At 53.9% G+C, this 21722-nt stretch overlaps 1 protein-coding gene across 3 annotated transcripts in view; it reads left to right on the top strand.

Annotated features, from left to right (window-relative positions):
• l1cama (L1 cell adhesion molecule, paralog a) overlaps positions 1 to 21722 on the top strand; it is a 41362-nt gene that overhangs the window by 3964 nt on the left and 15676 nt on the right. For 2 of the 3 annotated variants that reach the window (XM_029246201.1, XM_018760518.2), the window contains exons 2-9: positions 13557 to 13937; positions 15065 to 15079; positions 17529 to 17631; positions 18353 to 18543; positions 20198 to 20320; positions 20654 to 20824; positions 21053 to 21167; positions 21333 to 21517. In XM_029246201.1, the coding sequence (XP_029102034.1) occupies positions 13808 to 13937; positions 15065 to 15079; positions 17529 to 17631; positions 18353 to 18543; positions 20198 to 20320; positions 20654 to 20824; positions 21053 to 21167; positions 21333 to 21517 (1033 nt within the window). In that variant the 5' untranslated portion in view covers positions 13557 to 13807. Of the gene's footprint in view, positions 1 to 12106; positions 12152 to 13556; positions 13938 to 15064; positions 15080 to 17528; positions 17632 to 18352; positions 18544 to 20197; positions 20321 to 20653; positions 20825 to 21052; positions 21168 to 21332; positions 21518 to 21722 lie in introns of those variants that run through there. The other variant, XM_029246200.1, reaches the window with a different exon arrangement.

Genomic DNA, 21722 nt, shown 5'->3' with positions numbered 1-21722 from the left:
CGCCATTGTAAAATTGCTCAGAGAGGTTTTAATGATACCCGTACATTTACCGCATCTCCAGTGCAGGAGTGCCCCCCCCCCCCAGCCACAAGTTCGGCGCTCGCACCTCGCTCAATCGCCCATCCCCCAACCCGCGTGATGCCAAGGGCTGAAAGGTGGAGGCATCTTTTATTCGACACCCTCTTCACCCCCGATGTGCCAGGCTGTCGCGCTGCCGTTCCCGTGCCCCCGATCTGTGTGTTTTTGGGACCGGTAAATGACGGTCTTTGTCTGCAGGCATAAGGGTGTGTTCATGTGTTTGGGAGGGTTCTGTGGGTGTGTGCGCGTTCATGTGGTGCGCTCGTGTTGATGGAGGCCTGGGTGATCAGTGGGTTGTGCTTGCGTGTGCTTGCGTGTGCGTGCGTGTGCGTCCCGGCCCCTTGGGAGACGAGCCGCAGGGGGCCTCTCAAGTGAACCGGCAGGTGTGACACAGCAGCGAGGCGAGGGCTCAGGAACTGGACAGGGGAGGACATCTTCTGTAGCCACGTTCTCCACCATCAGCCCCCCCCCCCACTCCGAGCCTGCGGGAAACACACAGCTCCTAATCGCCTTAATCATGCTCCTGCACACGAACGCACTAGCAGGCAGAAGCTCTTCTAACAGGAACCCTGCTGGCGGTCAGCAACATCCAGTTCGTTTCGCGAAGATCTCTGGCTCTGAACCATGGCTGTCGCTGAACCTGTGACAAATGTGGGGGGAACCGACAGATGGGGGTTCGAGAGGTCGGTTTCGCAGAGGTGAACATGGAGAGAGACGGAGAAGCGACGACCGACCGCTTCTCGCCACTGTCCTCGGCCGCCTCTTTAGAAAGGAGGTGAGCGACATCATGGTGGGAGGGAAACGGTGGGACGAAGATGGAGAGGAAGGGAGTTAAAGACCAACGTGGTTTGAGGGACCGAGGGAGGGAGAGAAGGCGTTTACCGTGGTGGTCTGAAAAAATACCAAGCATGATGTAGTCATAACTGAACGCTAATTGAATGGCGCGAGGCTCGATGGCCGGTGCCGGGAGTGGCGGAGCGGAGGGACGGAGGAATATTTGCGTGTCACCGCAAGCTGTTGTCACTCTTTCGAAGGAACTGGACCGGTTTCGCTTCGGAGACGCTCGGAAGGAGGGAGCAGATGGAGAGCGTAGAGGAGACGAGGGGGGTGGACGGAGAGGTGGATGGAGACACGGAGACTGAGGAGCTGGCGCCCGGAGCTCTGAAAAAGCCACGATGACGCTGATGAGCGCTGACAAAGTGGAGGGCGGATCAGACAGACACACACACTTCTGCTCAAACGCTCCCGAAACACCCTAAGAGAGATGTCACGCTGCACGGACCGGCTTGCGAAGTGACTTCGAATGGCCCCGGTTAAGTGTCAGAGGGACTGTAGGGTCAGCTGACCTGTCTTTCTCTCACACACACACACACACACACACACACACACACACACACACACACACACACACACACACACACACACAGCGGCCTCAGTGTTGCGTTTCCATGTTTGCCCACTCACTCGGAGGGTAACATTATTCCACTACAACAAACCCCGAGTTTGTGTTCATCTCTGCTCTTGTTTCCGATTGCCTAATTACTAGTAACCCTGTTTCTGGGCTTCCAGCCAGTTTCGCTACGGTACCAGAGCTTCTCGCTGAGTTCATCGCTCTCGGTCGCTCGTGGGTTGACTTTCCCCGCAGTCCTCGTTTCGCACTTTGTCTCCAGGCTGTCCAGATGCCTCCTCGTGTTTACGGTGCAGCCGACGGTACGAAAGAAGACGACAAACAACGACCCCAAAGTCCTGTTGGCGGGACCCCCCCCCCCCCCCCCCGGTTGTTCATAATGGCGCTTAATGACTACCTTTCATGGAGAACGGCGGTCGTCCCGCATCTCTCATTCTGCGTCTGTCTATCAAATAATTATTCACATGGTAATTGGCCCAGATGTTAATTATCTGCTCAGTGTGCAGCTGGATAAATAAAACATTGCTCACCAACTATGCTCTATCTGTATCCGTGGGTGTCTTTGCCCATGTATCGTTCTCCTGTGTTGTGTGGGTGAGCCTCAAGTCCTTAGGTGCCAAACTGGGCGAATTAAGGTGTGCGTGCGTCTGCGTGTCTCTCGGAACGAGCTGCTTCCGCCTCCCCGTGTAGTTGGGGGACACCTGGAGATGCCCCCAGACGGGCTGACCCGCGATAACATGTGGAAGCTGCCCTGTCTTGTCACGCCAACCAGCAGGTTGCGGGTTCGGGCGTTTTGGGCTAATCGAAGCATGATTTCCGATTTTGGAAGCCACACTCCGCAGCCTCTGTCCCTCAGCCATCTGTCCCAATATTCCACCGCCTTGCTGCGCACGTGTATGTATGTGTGTGTGTGTGTGTGTGTGTGTGTGTGTGTGTGTGTCCTGTGCGTGCAGCATCAGAGCCAGGCCTCTGAGCGCTGGACGGACAGCTGGTAGAAGTCAGGACGCGCTCCTCCGTGTCTCCTCCGTGTCCTCTCCGTGTCAGAGGTGGGGACGGGGGGGCCTGTCCCTCCTGTCAGACCCTATAACCCAAAGCGCAGCGCCGGGACCGGGAGGGAAGAGCGGAGAGCCGGTGCCGGCGCCGTGCCTTCGGCGAGGGAAACCCAGACGGCGCGGGCGAGGGGAGAGACGCGTGCGAAGTGCGAGAGGCTGATACGAGGAAACGATGAAACGGGTTTTTTCGTCGCCGCGAAAGCGGAAAATGTCACGAGGAATTACCGAGAATTTCAAAGACAAGCAGCCTGTATCTGCGGGGAATGAAAGGGAGCCGCAGCAACGCGAGACAGACAGGGGCGCCGCGTGCCGCCGAAACGAGGGCCGACGCCAGCGCCGACGGCGGAGCTGGAAGGCGTTCTCCCTCCCAGATGGACGGCTCCGCAGATAAGCGGGGAGACGGAGGAGAGCGAATTTCATCCGCTAAACTAGTTCGAATGAGCGTTTAAAGGTTTGACGCGCGTCGTTCCACGAACGGTGCCCTTGCTTTAGTCAAGAGCGGCGCCGCTTGCGTGGTGACGTAACGGGTCCCGGGCGCGGCCGCCGGCGCCGGAGATCGAGATTTATCTCGTCGCCGCATCTTCATCTCAATGAGCTGGCGAGACGCTCCGGGAAGTCCACATGGCCGCTTTTATGGCCTTCCGATTGGCTGCCGCCGGAGCGAAGCCCTGCGGCAGGCAGATTGCGGCGCCCTCCGACTCAGGGTGACGTGCCATAAATCTGCCACGAAACGCCGAAGCGCGTAGCTGAACGGTGGCGCCGCGGAAACCCGGCGAAGCCGAACCGAACCGCCCCGGATGAGCTCCGCGATCGTGGCTCGGTAACGTCGTTAACTCCCGAGGGCCTTAAGGTTCACATCTCCAAACAGGTGTGCGATTTCGCCGCACGTGCTCACACCCGTAGCCTTTTTGAGAGACCCACCGTCTTTTCACCACGACAGCACTTTGCTACAAACGCTACCGGAGGCGAAAGACACCGTTCGTAAGACAGCAACCGAACCCCAGGCAGAATGAGTTGTCGAGTCCTTGGTCCTGCCTCTAAATCAACGTCTGGAGGACGCGGCGCAGAAACCGCCGCGCGCGTAGCTCTAAAGGGCGGTGTCTGCTGAGGTGTTGAGTAAACGGAGGAAGGCACAACTCTTCAGAGCCGCGGCTGTCGGAATATGGACTTCGGGCGGGTGTGCGCGCAAGCGAGCGGAGCGGAGGGAAGATGGAGGCGGAGAAGGGAGGCAGCGATGGAGCTGTGAGAGCGGAGGGAGGCCGGGGTGCAGTCGTCCTAATGAGGACCTCGAGAGGAAGGAGGGAGCAGGAGGAGGGAGACGGAGACGGAGATGGAGACGGGGGCCGACGGCCCTTTTTCAATACGAAACATTTTTGCCACTGATAACATTTGGAGGGAAGGATGAGAGGGAGAGAAAGGAAAGGGGGATGAAGGCAGGAGCGACAGATGTGTAGAGAGAAAGAGGGAGGCTGAGAGGTGGTGAGGGCTTTGGGGGATGGTGAGGGGGGAGGGGAGAAATATTGCTGCGTGCTGCTGGAGTCGGGGGGTTGCCATGGTGATGGGGGAACGAAAGGAGGCGGCGAGGGCGGTCCGCACACCTTACATGCGCTCACCAGCGCGTGCATATACATACGCCGATACCCAGGGCGCGCGCTGACACGCGCCAACATACACAGCACACGCTCCGAAACACGCCATGCGATGTGCGCGCGCCAGCGTGCTGATGAAGGCACATAGATATTTGGCAGCAGACTGACTCTGGCGCCTTTAGCGCTCTCAGTGCGCACTCGCTCATTCAAAGCGCTTTTGGCGTTCCTCAGCCATCCCCAGTGTGCTCAACGCGCCGCTCCTCTCTCCTCTGAAGCCTGTTTGAATGGCAGTCAGATCCCTCTAAACACACTCCGCCTGTCACTCAGTTACTTACACGCTGCCATTTACCTAGAGTCTACAAGGGATTATGGAAGAAAGGAACGTCTCTCTGTGTGTGTGTGTGTGTGTGTGTGTGTGTGTGTGTGTGTGTGTGTGTGTGTGTGTGTGTGTGTGTGTTGGGCTGTCTGAGGCTGGGATGGCGTGTAACTGCGCCCTCTTCACCTGAGCGGAAACGCAGAGGCCCGTCCGAGCGCTCCGCCCGCGCCTTTGGTTATTCAAACGCGGTCGCCGATGAACGTTTCTCAGGGAACCGAGTGCCTTCCGTCGTTCGGCCGTACCGCGTTTACTGCAGCGCGTGCGTAGCGGTGACCCTGCGCGGCGCGTGCCCGGGATCCAAACGAAGGACAGCGTGTCGGAATCGCCGAACACCTGATTATCTCAAACACTTGATGCGCTCCGAAGCCGGAGTGTGTATGACACTCGAGATCAAGAAGCTTATGGGCGAATTACCGAAGCTAAACAGATGCACATAATTTCCATCTCATTGGATGCTGGGAGCTTTTGACTCCGGAGAGGAAGACGGAGAGGAGGAAAATGCGCCTGAGCGGCTTGTTGCGGGTTGAGACAGACCGCGACATCTGAGGGACCCTCGGCGGCGCCGCCTCGCGAACGCGTTTTGTCATCAGTCGCCGGCGCCCGAGATAAACGGGGTGTCCGACGCTGCCCGCGGGCCTCGTTTGCGCAAGTGTGCGTTGCGTTGTGACGAGACGTGTCGGCTTCCGAGGCGTCCGTGTCTCGCTGTGATCCGCGAGCCGTGGACGCCGTGGCCCTCATTAACCCGAGCGCCGGGCGCCGCCGTATCTCGCTCGCCTCGGAGGAGGGGTTCATTCCCCTTCCTCCCGCTGCGCTCCGTCACGTTACGCGCCGTTCTTCTGGTCTTTCCGCACAAATTAGGACTTGAAAACAAACCAGCGGAGAAGGAGCGAGGAGGACATTTGGGGCAGTTTTGGGGACAGCAGTGAGAAAGCCTCTCTTCCGCTCTCCAAGCAGCTTGGGGTGGGTTCACAGCTCATGTACTTTATTCCTTTCACCGTATTTACTCATCTATCTGACACTTTTCGCCAAAGAAATTTAGTTATTCACCCGTTTATATAGCTGGGTGATTTTAGAGTGAGTACCTTGCTCAAGGCTACTACGGATAGGGACTCGGACCTCTGGCCTTTGGGATCGAAGGTAGCAGCTCTAACCGCTACAGTACCAGTTGCCCCAGGTCACGTTGGTGTAACCAGGGTTGTACGGAGGACAGAGGCACCAGTCGCTGGCCTGGAATATGTAGCGTGAACCCAAGGTATCGCTGTTGGGAAAGGAGACCACGGTCACAGCCAGACGCTCCACAGACACACTGCTCGTCGACTGGCGAGACCGACGCAAGACGATGGGGGCGTAACGTTTTTTCGCAACAAGCCCTCAACCAGGGACTAAAATGTCACTAATTTCTCCAAAATTGATTACAGAAGAAGAAGAAAATGACCTTTCGCAAGCGGCTCAACGCTGCTCTTTTTGTCCGTGGCCAAACTCGTGTGTCGCACTCCAACACGAGGCACGAAACCCATGCCCCTACATGCGGAACCCCAGGAGGTGCACCAGGTGAATGACCCCGTGAAGGCGCATTAGTGCCATCTGACTGCTAGACGAAATGGCCTTGACGGGTCTGGCAGCGGCAAAGGGTACCTAAACAATGCAGCCTTTCAGCTGAACCTAAATGTCGTTCGTTCGAGTGGGGAGGGGGACATTCTGGGACCCCCCCCCCCCCCCCGAGTCTCGTGGCTGAGCCTGAAATGACCGTGGTGACCACACGCTGGTCTCTAGCCATTAACTTAGCGTGTGTCCACAGAATGGTCTCTATCTTCATATCGGGTCTTCGGCCCTCTGCATATTTGCTGCAGGCGACCCAGATCGGAGTACCCTCGTGTCGCCGCGAATAAAGAACGCGGGAGAGGGTATCGAGAGGGCCGACGAGGACTGTCACACATCCCCGTTTTCTCGCACGATGTCCCGGCAAAGGCACCGAGTTGGCGAGTCCTCGATCCTGTCCCTAAAGCACGGTTGGTGGGACGTCACGTCCGAACAGCAGGGGACTCGGCTCTCAAGGAAGGTTTCCGCCAAGATGATGAATAAACAAACGACGGCACCAGCTCTACGGGGCCGTGAATAGCGCGGCTGAATCACATCGGCGACCGCGTAATTAGAGCGATAATGGCGATAAGTCTTGTATTTAGATGTGCGTGTGACGGCAGCGGGCTCTCCGGAGACCGCCGTCACAGTGACGGACGCCCAGAGCCCTCGGGCGGGGTGAGAGGTTGAGAAGGTCGAGGCTTCGGCAATAACATCGCTGCAGAGCTGCCTCCGGAGACGCGCTTCTCTGGGGCCCCCCGAGGGGCTCCTCCTTCCCCCAACACCTGTGAGTCACACTCCTCGAACCCTGTTGAGCGATCAGCGAGATGCATGTCGCATCATCTCTCGTGGGCGCCGCGCAGGTCTGTCTCCTAAGAGCAGCACCAGGTGGGTGGGGTCCAGGGGCACCATGGGAAGGGTGGAGTCATGCCTGCTTCTGGTATCCCTATCCTTCCTGAGAGAGCCCCCCCCAGGGACCCGGTCTTCACACGTAAGCATCCATGTGACAGCGCGCATAGAACACACATGGAGCGGTGGGCGGGGCCTGTGCCGGATTGAACACGCACCGTGGGGGGGTTCTCGGGAGAAAGGAGGATGAAGGTCAACGCAGAGCAATACAGACAAACAGTGCGGAGGGAGCGGGGCAGGCTGGGGCGGAGAGAGAAGGTCATTCGTAATCGCTTTTACGCTTAATTTCACGATGTTATGATTGTGCTTATTTGCTCCGCCTGATATCCCAGGTTCGAGTCGTCATAACGTCTCGAGACACGTTTACCGCGCCTTCCTCTCTTTCTCTCCCTGCTTTATTGCACATACGCAGTGCCGTGGCTCACAGGCGTGCATTTTTTCGAGGGATGTCCTGCATGTGAAGGTGCACGGCTTTCCCAGGTGAACCAAGGGTGCGTTTTATGGCTGTTTAGCGACGTGTCTTTTCCATGATACATTCACAATTTTTTCTTTTTTTTTAACATGTTGTAAATGCTGTGTTTATTGTCTGCTTTTCATTTCTGGTCTCTTTATTCTATGTTTTTCATTCATTTTTATTGCTGAGAATAAATATTGGAAAATAACGCAATGTAACACATTTTATTGTTTTTTTTTTTTTTTTTTTTTTTTTTTGCCATTTCCATTCACTTTTGTTAGATGAAACGCACTTTTGGCATTAGCTTGTACTGTATGTCCATTTCTAGAAAAATATTCCACATCCTTGAAATGAGCAAATTTTTGGCAGTTTTGGCACTGGGTTCCAAGCATCGAGCATTCCGTATCTTTTCGGATCCGATGCTTTTTGGTACCTTCTAGAACATTCTGGTGCCTTCAAGAATCTTCCAATGGCTGCAAAGTACCACCAAGTGACACTCTACACAGTCTATTAGAACTAGTGGTTTTTTTTTGCCATCAGTCAACTTCCACTAATCATGATCAACGCAAAAATCGACATGGGAACTTTGAAACATTTTGTGACACTGTACAATTTTTGTTTTAAAAGAGCTTCTCCGTTGGGGTGTGGTGGCGCAGCAGGTTTGGCTTGGTCCTGCTCACTGGTGGGTTGGGGGTTTGAGTCCCGCTTGGGGTGCCTTGCGATGGACTGGCGTCCTGTCCTGGGTGCGTCCCCTCCCCCTCCAGCCTGATGCCCTGTGATGCTGGTTCACTGCAACCCCACTTGGGACAAGTGGTTGGTGTGTGTTCTCCTCTGCCCTCAGAATTACAGCCCGAGCTTCCAGTCTTTTGTTCGGAACCCGAAAATAAGAAACGTGAGAAGTAGGATCCCTTGCTGATTTTGATGAACTCAAGCTTCACCTGCTGTTCTGTTTGAGGGGCTTCCAGGCTTCACGTGACAGTGAACATGGTAACTAGCTCCTGGTTCCGCTCATCAGCGCTGCGGGCTAACCGCTCGACGCAGCAGCGTGGTAAACGCGGTCATCGTGCACCGGTGCTCTGACAGTGAGCTTCGGTGCGTGTCCTACCCACCCACATGGAGCCAGGGATCCCTGCTGACCTCACCCTTGTTTTGCTTCTCACCTCCTTCTCCCAGAGATGGACGTCAATGCCCTGCCAAACCTCTACGATCTCTGACCTGCGCTCTTCCTCCTCCTCATCCACACACCCTGTTGCCAAGCGCTCTTTCCGGTCCCCTCCCCCCGTTAACAAGGTGCCACCTCCGCTTGAATTATTCAGCACTTCTTTCTCAGTGTGTCTTTATTATGTCCACAGGGCGAAAACATCAATAAATAAATACACCTGACTGTTGCTGCCTCTGCATCGGCCCACGGCGGCTCGTAGGGGGGATAGAGAGAGGATGGAAATCAGCAAAAGACCACAGGATCGAGTGTCCTCTTTAAAAAGGAAAGAAAGTCTAAAGAAAAACACATAGCCTCGACTCGGCTTCAGAGGAATTCTTGAAAATTTAAACCTTTTTGAAAATTCAGAATGAAAACTAAAAGTTCACAGGTACAGGGAGGTGTGTTTGTTTCTATGCACTGCTGTTTCTGTGCGCGTGTGTGTGTGTGTGTGTGTGCGTGCGTGTGCATACTGGGTAATTAAGAGTAGGTGCATGTGTGAGTGCGAGGTTGTGTGTGTGTGTGTGTGTGTGTGTGTGTGTGTGTGTGTGTGTGTGTGTGTGTGTGTGTGTGTGTGTGTGTGCGTGTGTGTGCGCGCGCGCGCGCGCATCTGAATTCATGTGCACTGTGTGGGGGGATGCGGAGAAAACCCTGTTGTCATGGAAACACCGAGGAGGAGAGTGGAGTGGGCGGTTGCCCCCAGTGACCACCTTTGTTTTTTCAGCTTTTTTTGTCGCTGTGATATTAACACACGACACCAAATAAGAGACGCCCAGAGAAAGGCTTTCGGAGAGCCGGAGGGGGACGAGCCTAGACGGGGCGTGTGTTTCCTGGGCATCCCCAGCGCACGTGGTGCGGAAGGGTGTGTGTTGGTCTGAGCAGCGAGGGCTACAGGTGAGCTGCTAAAGGCTGCTGCGGGAGGAGTCCTCACCTGCTGTAGGCAGCACTAGCGGGACTTATTCAGACGTGCGGTGCGGTTCGTCCCGCCCGCGGCTGCAGGGGGTGGTGAGCGGGACAAGCGTAATGGGACATGCAGGGACTTGCGCTGCCAGGGAGAGGAAAATAGAATGGGGGCGTGGGGAACGGGTGTCCTGCGGTTTCACGCGGCTGGAGGAGCGCTGAGGAGCAGTCGGGGGGGGAATGAGGAGCGCGATGAGGAGGAAGGGCAGCTTGGGCGTACGGCTCCGGGAAGGACGGAAAAGAGCAGGCTGGAGACGTGAGCTGATCAATATGGAGTGGGCGGAAAGGATGGGGGACGACCGATTTGCTGCAAACTGCTGCGGAGAGAAGATGCGGCGATGCATTGTGGGTAGAGGAATACGGGGAAGGCGCCGGGGAGCAGAATTTGAAAGGGCCGGGTCAAGGTTTAGGGCGTTGGTCCGGCAACGAAAGCCGTAGCGTTTGCGTGTCCTTTGTTAAAAGTGGGCCGCAGCGAAAACCTTCCACGCAAACGGGAACAATTAAGGTTTCCAACGAAGCGAATCCAACAGCGAGGCCTCGGCGAGTACCGGATGGGCAACGGCGTACATTGAGACGAGCCACTTAAATGGACTATTATGGATGAACGTAGCCTCGACGCTCCCACCGCGACCCCCTTCTTCATCCCCTCCTGTCGAGGTTTGCGTCAGCGATACGGAAATATGTGCGATGACGTTTGTCGCCAATCAGAAAGCCTTTTGTCTCCTGTCCTGATGCCACCGGATGTGCTGCATACATAATTCTTCTGATCTTCTGATCCAGTAGATCCCTTAGCAACAGGCCCATTAACTACAATGCAATTTTTGCATTAATTATCATTAGTTAGTTAATTACAAAACTATCACTGGAGTGATAGTGTACAGCCATTGGAAGATTCCAGAAGCACCGGAACACTCCAGAAAGCAACAGATCCTGAAAGGCACTGGAATATTCAGTGCTTGAACCCCGGAGCCAAAATTCGCCCGAATTTGCTCATTTCAAGAATATTTCTCTAAAAACTGAGACACGGTACAAACTAACACCAAAGTATGAACCATCGGGACCAAGATGATGGGCGTAACCTCACTATATTTACACTGTCCATTGCCAATGGAGGAACAATGCGGTATATTTGAGCAATACCGCAAATAATCGTAATTTTAAATGATAATACAAAACGACAGCCACCTATCAGTATTACCATGGTAAACGCCAATGCTCGATCGCCATTTAGTGACTCGTGCAGTTTGAAATATTCCGCAAGTTGGCGGTGATCCAGCATTTTCTGCACCGCTCTTACAGGCTTTAGCTCGAGCGGTTATGTCACGACGTGAGGCTCGTAAGCGGGGAAGTGGGGCGGTCAGGGGGAAACGAGGAGGCAGAGCGCGATAGGGACGCGTGGGGGGTGTGGGGCGAGACAGGTTGTGGTTAAACCCCAGATATGTGGTGAGTGGTTGTGAATATGAATAATGGATCTGGGTGAATTTAGGGCAAACTGTACAGAGCGGGAGGGGATGGCTATAAATAATTAAGTCTGCAGGGGGTCTGTGATTTAGAGGCCCCTCCGCACCACCCCCTGTCGCTCGTCCCCTCTCCTCTCGCTTCCCACCATCCGTGTGGAATCACGTTCCTCTGTCGAGACCCGCCCGGTTTTGTCCGTCCTCCTCGTCCCCCCCCCGAAGCCGCGTGTTCCCTCCTGCCGTCTCCCGCTCGCTCTGTCCCTGACACGCACGCACTCGGGAAAGTTGGGGGGCGACGGAGGGGCCCCCAGCCATTTATTCTTCCACCGTGTACCCCTTTGTTACCCCCCTCCCCAGTCTCTGGCACATCCTCTCAGCTGGAGACATAAATTATTCAGGGAACTGGGATGACAGGACAAACACACACACACACACACACAACCAGAAAACCGTATGACATTAAACAAATTACACTTTAGTCTGTACAACATGACCACGTTAAGTTCAGACTCGGGTTTTTCGTTGTTTTTTTTTTTTTTTTTCTGCCCACCGACTACAAACGCCATTCCAGAACCCGACCATATTGTGTTTCCGCAACACTGCCATTGTGTTCTGCCAGGGTGTGTCTGGCACCAGAGCTTGTTAAATGTGGGTGTCAGTTATACTCTGTCTCCCTGTGAGCGAGGGCTCTTGTTTCCTATCGCCCTTTCTCTCCTACACTCTTGATTCCTCTCAACATGTATCTGCTCATTGCTCGCTTGGCCTCCCGGCTGGGACGCGCTGGACGGAGAGAAGAGGGTACGATCTTGTTTGGCAGGGCGGCACGGAGACTGCGGGTGGGGAGGGCGGGGCGCGGCGGGGTGTGATGCCGACGGCGGTCCCACAGCTTCGACTAGTAACACTTGTGCTAATCTAGGGGCTCTACTTGTCCTCATGCTCGCTGTAATCCCCTCCCCGGGTGTCACACACACACACACACGGTGCAGGGAACGCCACGTCTGGCTGCGGCACTGCTCCCCCGAAGCTCCGCCCACCGCCTTTCGGGCTCCTCTCTTCATCTCGGCCCGTTCGCAATTGAAAACGGCCGACCAGGTACGTCCGAGGCAGCAATTAGCCGGCGACCCCCTCCCGAGAGATCCGCTTATCGGCCGGTGCTAATATCCTGCAGCGCGCGTGACCGAGGAGGGGGCCGGGAGAGGATGGGACAGAATTAATCTATCGATCGGGAGAGCGAGAGTGTCGTTAAACAGAGGAGGGTATCAGTGACGCGGCTGTCACGTTCCATCATCCGCCGGCCGCTCCCCGGGCCGTGCGCCACCCTCCCCCCCCAAAACCGTCCTCACCCCAACAGGTCTGCGGCGCTGTTTGCCGCCGCTGATGCAACACTTATTTGGAGCTCTAATTATGTTTCCCCCCACTGTTCCGCTCTTTGATTTTTCAGCACATCTCCTCGTTTATGAGCCGTCCGAGATCTCACGCACTCTGTGATCTCCTGCGTTGCCGTGTACGCGACGGTGTGTCGGTGACGCCAGCAGTGAAGGGAGTGAAAGCGGTGTAAAGCAAGAGGGCGCTTTGGGAGGAAGCGGTGTGTGTGTGTGTGTGTGTGTGTGTGTGTGTGTGTGTGTGTGTGTGTGTGTGTTTCACACTCCGCCCGTTCCACCTTCCCCTTGCTGTTCAAGGTCGTGCGGCCGGCCTCGCCAGTTTACCGCGGTTCGCTGGCAGAGCTCCCGCTGAATCGAGGTGCGAATCGAGCGCTTTGAATCCGGAGCGCATCTCTCTTTCATGTGTCCGCCGCCTTCTCGCTTCCCCAGTGGACGGTTGTAAATAATTGATAATACTCTGTTTTTACATTGTAGTCCCACACTGATAGAAAGCACCGTGGTAACTCTGCAGCAGCGGTAGTTCCGGGGAAAAATTGCGGAACGTGTCTTTGCGCTTCTTCTCATGACCCGTTTAACCGGCTTTGCCAAATACGCTGTGCAGCAGAAGACCTTCCGTTAGCGCAGCGTCCAGACCATGTAAATATAACAAGCGATGTACAGTAAATACTGCAGTTACTCTGTTATCGTACCTCCGTGGCTCTGCACCAGCTGCCTCCTTCAACAGCGTCCGCTCCTTTTCCTCCCTGACATCCGCCTTCTCTTCCGTTTGGGCATCGAATTCGGTGGCCCTGTCTGACGCAGCTCATCCTTACTTTGCTTACCACGCTCCTGACTTCGTTCTTACTCGTTGTGTCTGCGGTCTTTATGGTGCGCCGTTCCCCTCTCACTACTCATTGTTGCGCTTCTCTGTTGGGCTTCGAGCGGCCCGGGCCACCCTGAGCCCCACGTTGGCCCAGCGGACCGCTTCCTCCGCCCTGTGTGCCGTGCCGTGCCGTGCCCCGCCCCCTACCCTACCCTACCCTACCCTCCTCTACCCTCCTCTCTTCTCCCACCCGCACCGCCCTTCGGTGGCCCCTCCCCCCTCTCCCTCATTTCCCCTTTCTTTTCTCTTCCAGCGTGAGTGGAGACAGCAGGAGGGCGTGCACCCGAGCAGCGCCAGCGAGCGAGAGGCCAGGGAGGGACCCTGCATGCTGGACACACTTTGTCCCTGCGGGAATCTGCCGACGCTCCGCACTGCGGGGGGAACCGAGGCGCGGACGCCCAAGGCCGCGGACCAGGTGCTGCCCGTTCCCCGGAGAAACCGCACAGCCGGTCGTGCGTGCCTGTGCCTTTCAGCAGGTGCGCAACCTTGATGGAACAGTGAGCCATGCCTTCCACGCACCGTCAGCGGTTCGGCAGAAGGGGGCGCTGCCGCCCTCTCCCGCCGCGCCTCGCTCTCCTGCTCCTGACTGTCGCTCTGGGACCCGGCCAAGCTGCCATAAGAATCCCTGCTGGATGTGAGTACCTGGTTTTGCCGGCATTTCGACTCACGTGCTTTTGGTACTTAAGCCGCACGCTTCCTAAATAATCCTATATCCATATTCATCTGCTGCAGGACAACAGTGTAAAGTCTTTCAATATACCATAGTGCAGTCTGAGCTGCGTAATGTGAATCCGCTCCTCTTGTACGTTCCTTCCGTCCCTGTAGCTGTCATCGTCGCACGCGTTCAGCACACACACGCTCGCACACACACGCACACCTTTGAGCTCCCCCGTGGCTGAGGGGGTCAGAGTTCAGGGGTTACAGACAATGCAGCTGCGTGATTGAAAAGCTGTGACCTTTTCCCTGACAAACACAGCCTCGGTACAATCAATAACCAAGCTGCCGGTGAATTTGTTAGCCCGGTGGAGAGATGGAGCAGGCAGTTCCGAATACCTGTCATGGACCAGTTATGGATCAAACTGATCTCGTTATTGCGGCGATGGTAACACCAGCCGGGATCTTCGTTGCTCCACCTGTTGTGCTCGTATTTCCTCAGATTATGCTGTGTTTGTATGATCTTAATCATGTGCCGGATATGTAATTTGCACCAAACGTCAGCGCTTATTGTTTTCTCCATACTCGATACAGTATAACTCCACCAAAGTGTCGCTCGTGCACTCTAGACGGTATCAGTCGACACGAGACGTACCTCGGCGAACTGGGAAATGGAGTTCTCATAAGGTCACGTCAATGCATTATTACCTGTAAATGGACTTGGACCCCCAGAGGTTTTTTTTTTTGTTCTCCCTTGACTTTCAGCGGGGAGTTTTTGTTCCTTTCCTCTGTGGCCAGTATGCAAACTTATAGCTTTATAAAAGCATCGATAATGTATTACGATATTCTGTAGTCAACTGTCTTCCTCTGCTCCATGTCTTTGTTCAAGTGCTCTGTAAAAATAAACTGAATTGAATATTAGCGATAGGGAAGGCTCTGGGAAATGGAATTGCAGTAAATGGGATTTTCACCGAGCGTCGATGACTTTGCAAATGTTTTTTGTGTGCGACTGTACTTTTGTGTTTGTATCTTTGTATTTTTTCGCTAACTCATTTTTCCCCCTTAATTCTGCCTTCCTGCTCCCCGACATACTCGACTAACGAACAGACCAAGTGGGCGAATGTAAGTAATTCCTCTCATTCTCCTCCTTCTCCTTGTTCCACTGAAACTTTACTCTCCCACCTCCGTCTCCTCGCTCAACGGTACTTCCTTTCACGACAAATAATGAGTCTCACCGTAATATTTCACAGTGGTTCTTCCGAACGCCGCTGTGAATAGTCCACACGTTGTGATTTATTTCCTCTCCTCGCTAACATCAGCCAGTGTGTTGGGTGATACACAAAATAACTGCAAGAAAACACATAAATAAGTAAAAATAACACCGAACAACTACTGCTTTGCGGTAATGACACGGTGAACCATCTTTAAGGGTTGAAGGCGATAAAAACGCTTCTCCGAACTGTCTTCTCCAGAATATTCCTTTAAAATGGAATCATGTCTAGAGTTGGAGATTCTGGAGGTCAAGGAAGGTCTTTTACCACATCCTGGTGCTCGTCCACCCTTGAAGCCATTAAGAAGCGTGTGTCGAATTGTTACCGTGGGGGAATGTGAGGGAAATAGTGTTTGTACCGTAGGCTGCACCTGGTTACCTAAAATAGCTTCATATTCCTCGGTGGTCTGCAATTCCTCCACGCGGACGAGTCTCTAGACCCTAGACTTCCACGAGACGGTTGCCGCTATCATTACAGATCCAGAGCCGTGTGTAACCACTTGCGTCTGAGGATGCGGGTTGAAGGTGACCTTTGGCATCGTTCAAACATAAACCTGTCAAACCCTCTTACTTCTCCCGCTGCCGGGGGGTTTGTGTTCGTCTCCGGAAACGATGCATCGCTGCACGCCGGCCTTGGATACGAGAGCTTTCTTAACGTCAGCCCTAACATTGACGCCAGGCTCCGCGTGATGGGGTTGCCGAGGTCTAATGTTTCGGGCATTTTTTCTTCATTTTAGAACCAGCGTCCATCACTCCCAGTCCAGGAGCTCTGAGTTACAAACACCTCTTTTCCGATGCACTTTTTCCTTGTTGGAAAGAGTTCCCGCAGCGTTGGCGCCGTCCTGCTCCCACGTTAAATCGTTTTCAGTTTCTGTGACACCTGCACTTCTCGCACTCGCTGTCGCATCTTCCGATCCCTGAAAGCAGCCTCGTTTCGCTTTGGAAACGTTTTCAGTCCTCATTTATAGCCCGCAGATAGTCAGCTGGCATTAAAAAAATACATCTGACTCACTTGGCTCACTCTGCATGTAACGGAAAATACCTGAAATCACGAGTCCCTTCGCATGTGTTGTTCCTATTATTTTGTCCATCTCGTCGACACTGGGGAAGGGGCAAAGAGAAAGGGGAAAAAAACAGTTTTTCAGCAGGCGGTAGACACAGCGTCCCAGTGGGAGCACATATTAGAGAAATATTCGCACTCGTGCAATTCCAATAATGCAGGAGCGCCTGCAGCGCAGGAGCAAATTTGATCAGTGGCGAACGGCGGCGTCGTATCTCCATTCTGGAGGACGCCTCCATCGGACCGTCTCCCTCCGTTCCTCCCTCCGCCTCGGCCCCCCCCGGGCTCCTCGTCTCTCTGTTCCTGGCTCCCTCGCAGCCCTCCTCCATCTGGCGTCTTCTGGCCCCTTCGCCTGCGCTCGGATTGAGATGTTCCTGCGGCGCCCCGTCCGCTCCCCTGCGCGTGCGTGACCGGCGACGCCCCTTCCTTCACACCGCACCACAGCCTCCTTGGCAGACCCTGCTCACCCTGGTGAAGACAACACGGAGCGTCTCGCTCGCTCGAATGCAAACACACCCCCCCGCGAATGTACACAGAGAAGAGACCAGAATGACCGGGCTAATATTGCTACACATGAGAGGGAACGCATGGACCTCAGTGGTCTGAGCAATAATATTGGGAAATTGAGCACTCGTGTATATTTGTACAGGGCTGTGAGTCAGTGCGTAGGTCCTTGACGCTTCTCTCTCTCTCTCTCTGAGCACCGCTCACCTTCGCCGTCCCTCACTCTTCCACACGTACATCACCCCTGTATTTGCCCTTCATCTCCCATCAGGCCTCGGTGTGTCGCGCGCTCCCTCCCCAGCTCTTTGTCTCCCTCCGCTGCCGAGGGAAGCCTTCTCGGTGGCTCGGACGCATTTTCCATCAGTTCGACACAAAGAAAGCGAGTCCTTGATCGCTTTCGCTGCTTTTGGGGGCGGTCCTGTCCGACCTGTCCCACCATCAAGATTTTTGGGAACGAGCTGCTGAGAAGCTTCTGCTGAAGCCGGCGTTGGAGGTCCAGCTGGACTCCTCGTTCGCGGCGTCAGGAGCGCTGCAGCTCGGAGGGACGTAGGAGAGTAAAGCGGACATTCTGTCGAAAGTGGTTACCGTGCTCTTTACCCTCTTCGAGAGGACCTGTTTTGCTCTGTGGTTAATCTTCATTTTAGGTTTCTCATTCCATCTCATTGGCTGGACTAGAGTATGGTGTCCTGTCGCCTCGTCCTTGGTCACAGACTCCCTTTTCTCCTTCCTCCGTGCAGTCAAGCAGCCCCCCGAGATCACAGTGCAGCCTGTGTCCGTCACTGCCTTCACTGCCGATGACATCAGCCTCACCTGCGAAGCCTCTGGGAACCCTGCCCCCAGGTGTGCTTCCTGCCCCTCCTATCTCACCTGGTGCTTTTACCGTACCCTCCCCTCCCTCGCACTGCCCTCCTCACACACCGACCCTCTACACAATGCAGGATTTCCGCCTTCGTCACACTTTTCCCTCGCGGGCGGAGTGCTGATCGCTCGAGAACAGCAGGTCTATGACTTCAGAGCAACGGCTTTTTTTTTTTTGCTTTGTCCAAAAGCTGCTGTTTTCACAGATGAAATGAACTTTGCCCCTGTTATTGATAAAAATGTTTGACCGAGGAGCCTCTGCTTTGTCACACTGTCCAACAGCAAAGAGCAGCGCTTAGGAGTCCAAGTTGGCTTTCGCTGCCTCGGGTGGGTGAGATGCGGGGGTCCTCTCCGCCTAGTTGCTCCCGGTCAACACCGGTCAGCTGGGCGCCCGCAGAGCTGTAGCTGTGATTGGAAACGGTCCCACATCTCTCTAAATGTGTTGTGTCACCCAATGGAGACTGCAGGCCGTAGAGCGGAAGGAGGTGTGCGGTACACGTGTGGCGCGTCACACGATATGTGCGTCACGCCTCCCGAGTTGGTGCGCTCACGTCGTGTTTTCGGGGGAGGTGGGCGATGCTCCATGGCGAGAAGTGCGAGGATGAGGACTGTAGCGTGGCGTGTAGTATCCACAGCTAAAACGAAGTAACCAACGTGTTTTCTTTCTCCCTGCGTCTGCTCCGGCTCCCTCGTGTTCTCTCAGTTTTCGCTGGGTCAAGGATGGAGAGGAGTTCGACCCCACAAGTGACCCCCAACTGTCGACGTCAGCAGATTCTGGATCCTTCTCTGCGTCTGGCAACGACCCCATTGGCGAATATCAGGGCAAATACAGCTGCTACGCCTACAACGGCCTCGGCACCGCGGTCTCTAATGAGGTTCAGATAATAATAGAAAGTAAGTTATTAGGCTAAGTTCAAAAGATACTGTACCTCCTTTTTATAATAGTGCCGCGGATCAGACAGTAAGCTCTCCGCTCGGAATACATTTAAATTTATTTTAACTTACAAAGGCTCTCAAACCGATTATTGGGGATCTATGGAATTAATGTCAGCATGTCCAAGTTTCCTTGATTTTTTTTTTTTTAAATTCTTTTCTCTCTTATGATTATCACTTATTCTGCCATCAAGAAGTGTGGTGCATTCTGGGAATATTTGATGAAACAAGGCTTTAAACAAGTTAGAGACATTTAATCTGTTTTTGGCATCATTTGCAATGTTCTCTTCGCATTTTATTAAAAGGTTTTGCTTTGCACACTGAGAAAACCCCACTACGAGTTTTCACGTCTTTTCCGTTCATGTTTCGTGGTGTTTTCTCCGCTCATATCGGACACGCGCTCCGTAGACTGTATATGTTGTGTTTGCGGAACCATTTAGAGAAGGAAGGATTTCTTTCCATTGTGAACCATTTTTGAAACAATTTGGTGGAGATGTAGGCTGACAGCTGGTAGCGTAGTGGTTAGAAGTGCTGTGCTTGGACCCAAAGGATGCTGGTTTGAATCCCACCTCCAGCTGTAGTGCCCTTGAGCAAGGTACTTAGCCTAAATTGCTCCAGTAAAATTACCCAGCTGGGTAAATCATAGTAGGTACTTTAACACTATAAGTTGCTTTGGAGAACAGCACCGGTTAAGTGTAAATGTTCTCATTTTGCATGAGTCAGGTGTTGTCCCGACACACGCGTGCCCTTTTTGGCATCGCGGTGACTTTTGGGAGGCTCGTTGTCCGATGGTTTTTCGCAGCAGAATTAGAAAAACGCTTCCAAGTACCCCATTGTTCCCGCAGTGTTCGGCGTCATTAAGATTTTATAAAGTGTTGAATTGAGGATTCAGAATGTTTTATACATGGGAAACAACATTTCAACTTCATTTTGCAGCAGATGGAGCAAACTCTTTATGAACTTTGTTGTCAGTTTCCACAAGGGTTCTGTGAATTAGTGCACTGAGCCATGATTTAATAATTAGTCTGTTAAAGCTTACTTTTTGCAAATGAAATGTGGTTGAAAACACGTTTCTTATTGCATCGACAAAATGTAACTTTTATTTTTTGTATTTTTTTTTTTTTTTTTTTTAAAAAAAAAACCCACACTTGCACCAACTACTATTATTCTGGCTGTTTAATTAAGTATATAGATATACCTGCGTCTTTTCCTTCTGGACCTCCTCCTGTTTCCCTGACAACAGTTACCCCAGAAACAGAGCTGAGGTGATGTCATGCAGCCGTTTTAGCAACTAAGTTCCAGTGGGATCAATAAGTGAGACCAAGTGGGGGAAAAAAAGAGTGTGTTTTGGGCTCAGAGTTTCTCCAGCCAGTTAACGCATCCCTCTTTTTTTTAACTGTGCTATGTGTGGGGGGAAAAAAACGAGATTTTTGTAGAATACATGTTTCAGTGAAGTATAATTTCATAAAAATCGGAGCCGGTCCAAACGAGTCGGTGAATGCGGTCGGGATGTGTCGGATGTGTCAGTTCATCTCTCCTCGCGTACACGGTACGTCTTGCCTTCTGAGCAGCTAACCAGCCCTGCTGTGCTCCTGTCTGCTCCCTTCGCTGTCAGATACCCCGAAATACGTCAAAGAAAAGAAGGTGACGAGGAAAGTTGAGGAAGGCGAGAGCGTGGTGTTGAAGTGCAACCCCCCCAGCAGCACGGTGGCCCCCTTCATCCACTGGATGGACAGAAGTGAGTCCCTCGCCGGCCGCCGGTCTCCCGGTCGACTTCTCGAGGCGTCTCTTAGTCTGTCCGATCGCCACGTCTCACGACGCATCACCGGCTTTCTCTGCCTGCGTTTCTCTGCCAGGTTCAGCGTTTCCGTCGTTAAAAGCAACTGCGAACGGGCCGTGAATCGTTCCCATTTCCCGTATTTCATCTCTGCTAATGCCTGCTCTTGCTTGGCCCGATCCGTCCTAGACTCTCTATCTCTCCTGGTCCAAGGTGCTCTGCGAGTCGGGAAGTTCAGCGGAATATATGTTCATTTCCCCCCGCGTGATTCTCGTATCCCATTATCCGCTGCAGATCTTCGGCACTTTGAGCAGAGCGAGCGGGTTACGCAGGGTCGAGATGGGAACCTCTACTTTGCCAACGTGTTCGCCAGCGATGGCCGGGACGACTACACCTGCCACGCCCAGTACATCAGTGCCAGGACCATCCTCCCCAAGGAGCCCATCTCCCTCACTGTGACCACCTGTGAGTGCCTGTTTACCGGTCTCGCGCATCTGGTCCATTGGCACTCAATGAGGCGTGACTGTGGCCGGAACCCTGTGGCCCGAGCTCGCGGCGGAAAGGGAGCGGCACGCGGAGTGAGCGCCAAGCGATGCGTGACAGATCGCGGGGGCACCTGCGTGATGGATGCCGCGCCCTAACTATTGTTGGGTCTCACTTGTTCCCCGCCCCCATCCCTCACTCTCTCTCCAGCAAACTCAGTGCTGCGGAACCGGAGGCCCCAGATGATGCATCCCTCTGGTGCTCACAGCTCCTATCTGGCGCTTCGCGGCAGCACTCTGGAGCTGGAGTGTATCCCAGAGGGCCTGTGAGTGGGGCTTTGTGTCTGCGCTGAGAGCTTGTGCGTGAGGCTGTCTTTCATGGCTGGCGTAGCAGATGCGTGTGTGGGGCTTTTCCTCTTTACTGCTATGGAGAATGCTGTGGAACTGTTGGGTCCACCCATCTCCACACTGTGCGCTCTGTGTCTCCTTAGCCCCACTCCCACAATCCAGTGGGTCAGGAGGGACGGGGTCCTGTCTGAGTCGCGGACATCCAGGCAGAACTTTGAGCGAGTACTGCGCTTCACCAACATCTCTGAGACCGACAGTGGGGAGTACCAGTGCATGGCTTCGAACAGCCAGGGCGTTGTGGTGCACACCTACACGGTCACTGTGGAGGGTATGCGTCAGCGCCACATTGTACACATCGCTGCCCACTGCGCACTGCTGTCTGGCACACATCCTACCTTTCTGCGTTTTCAGAAATGTAGATGTTAAAACAAGCCCTAGTGGGCTATTCATTGGATACAGTTTCAGGAATAAAAGGTAAATTAACCATATATAAGTGTGTGCGTGGGTGAATGAGTGTATGCATGTGTGGCTGT

The sequence above is a fragment of the Scleropages formosus genome, chromosome 19 (assembly GCF_900964775.1).
Source record: "Scleropages formosus chromosome 19, fSclFor1.1, whole genome shotgun sequence".
Classification (NCBI taxonomy): domain Eukaryota; kingdom Metazoa; phylum Chordata; class Actinopteri; order Osteoglossiformes; family Osteoglossidae; genus Scleropages; species Scleropages formosus.
Note: the sequence above shows the minus strand (reverse complement) of the source record. Positions and strands in the feature narration are given on the sequence as shown.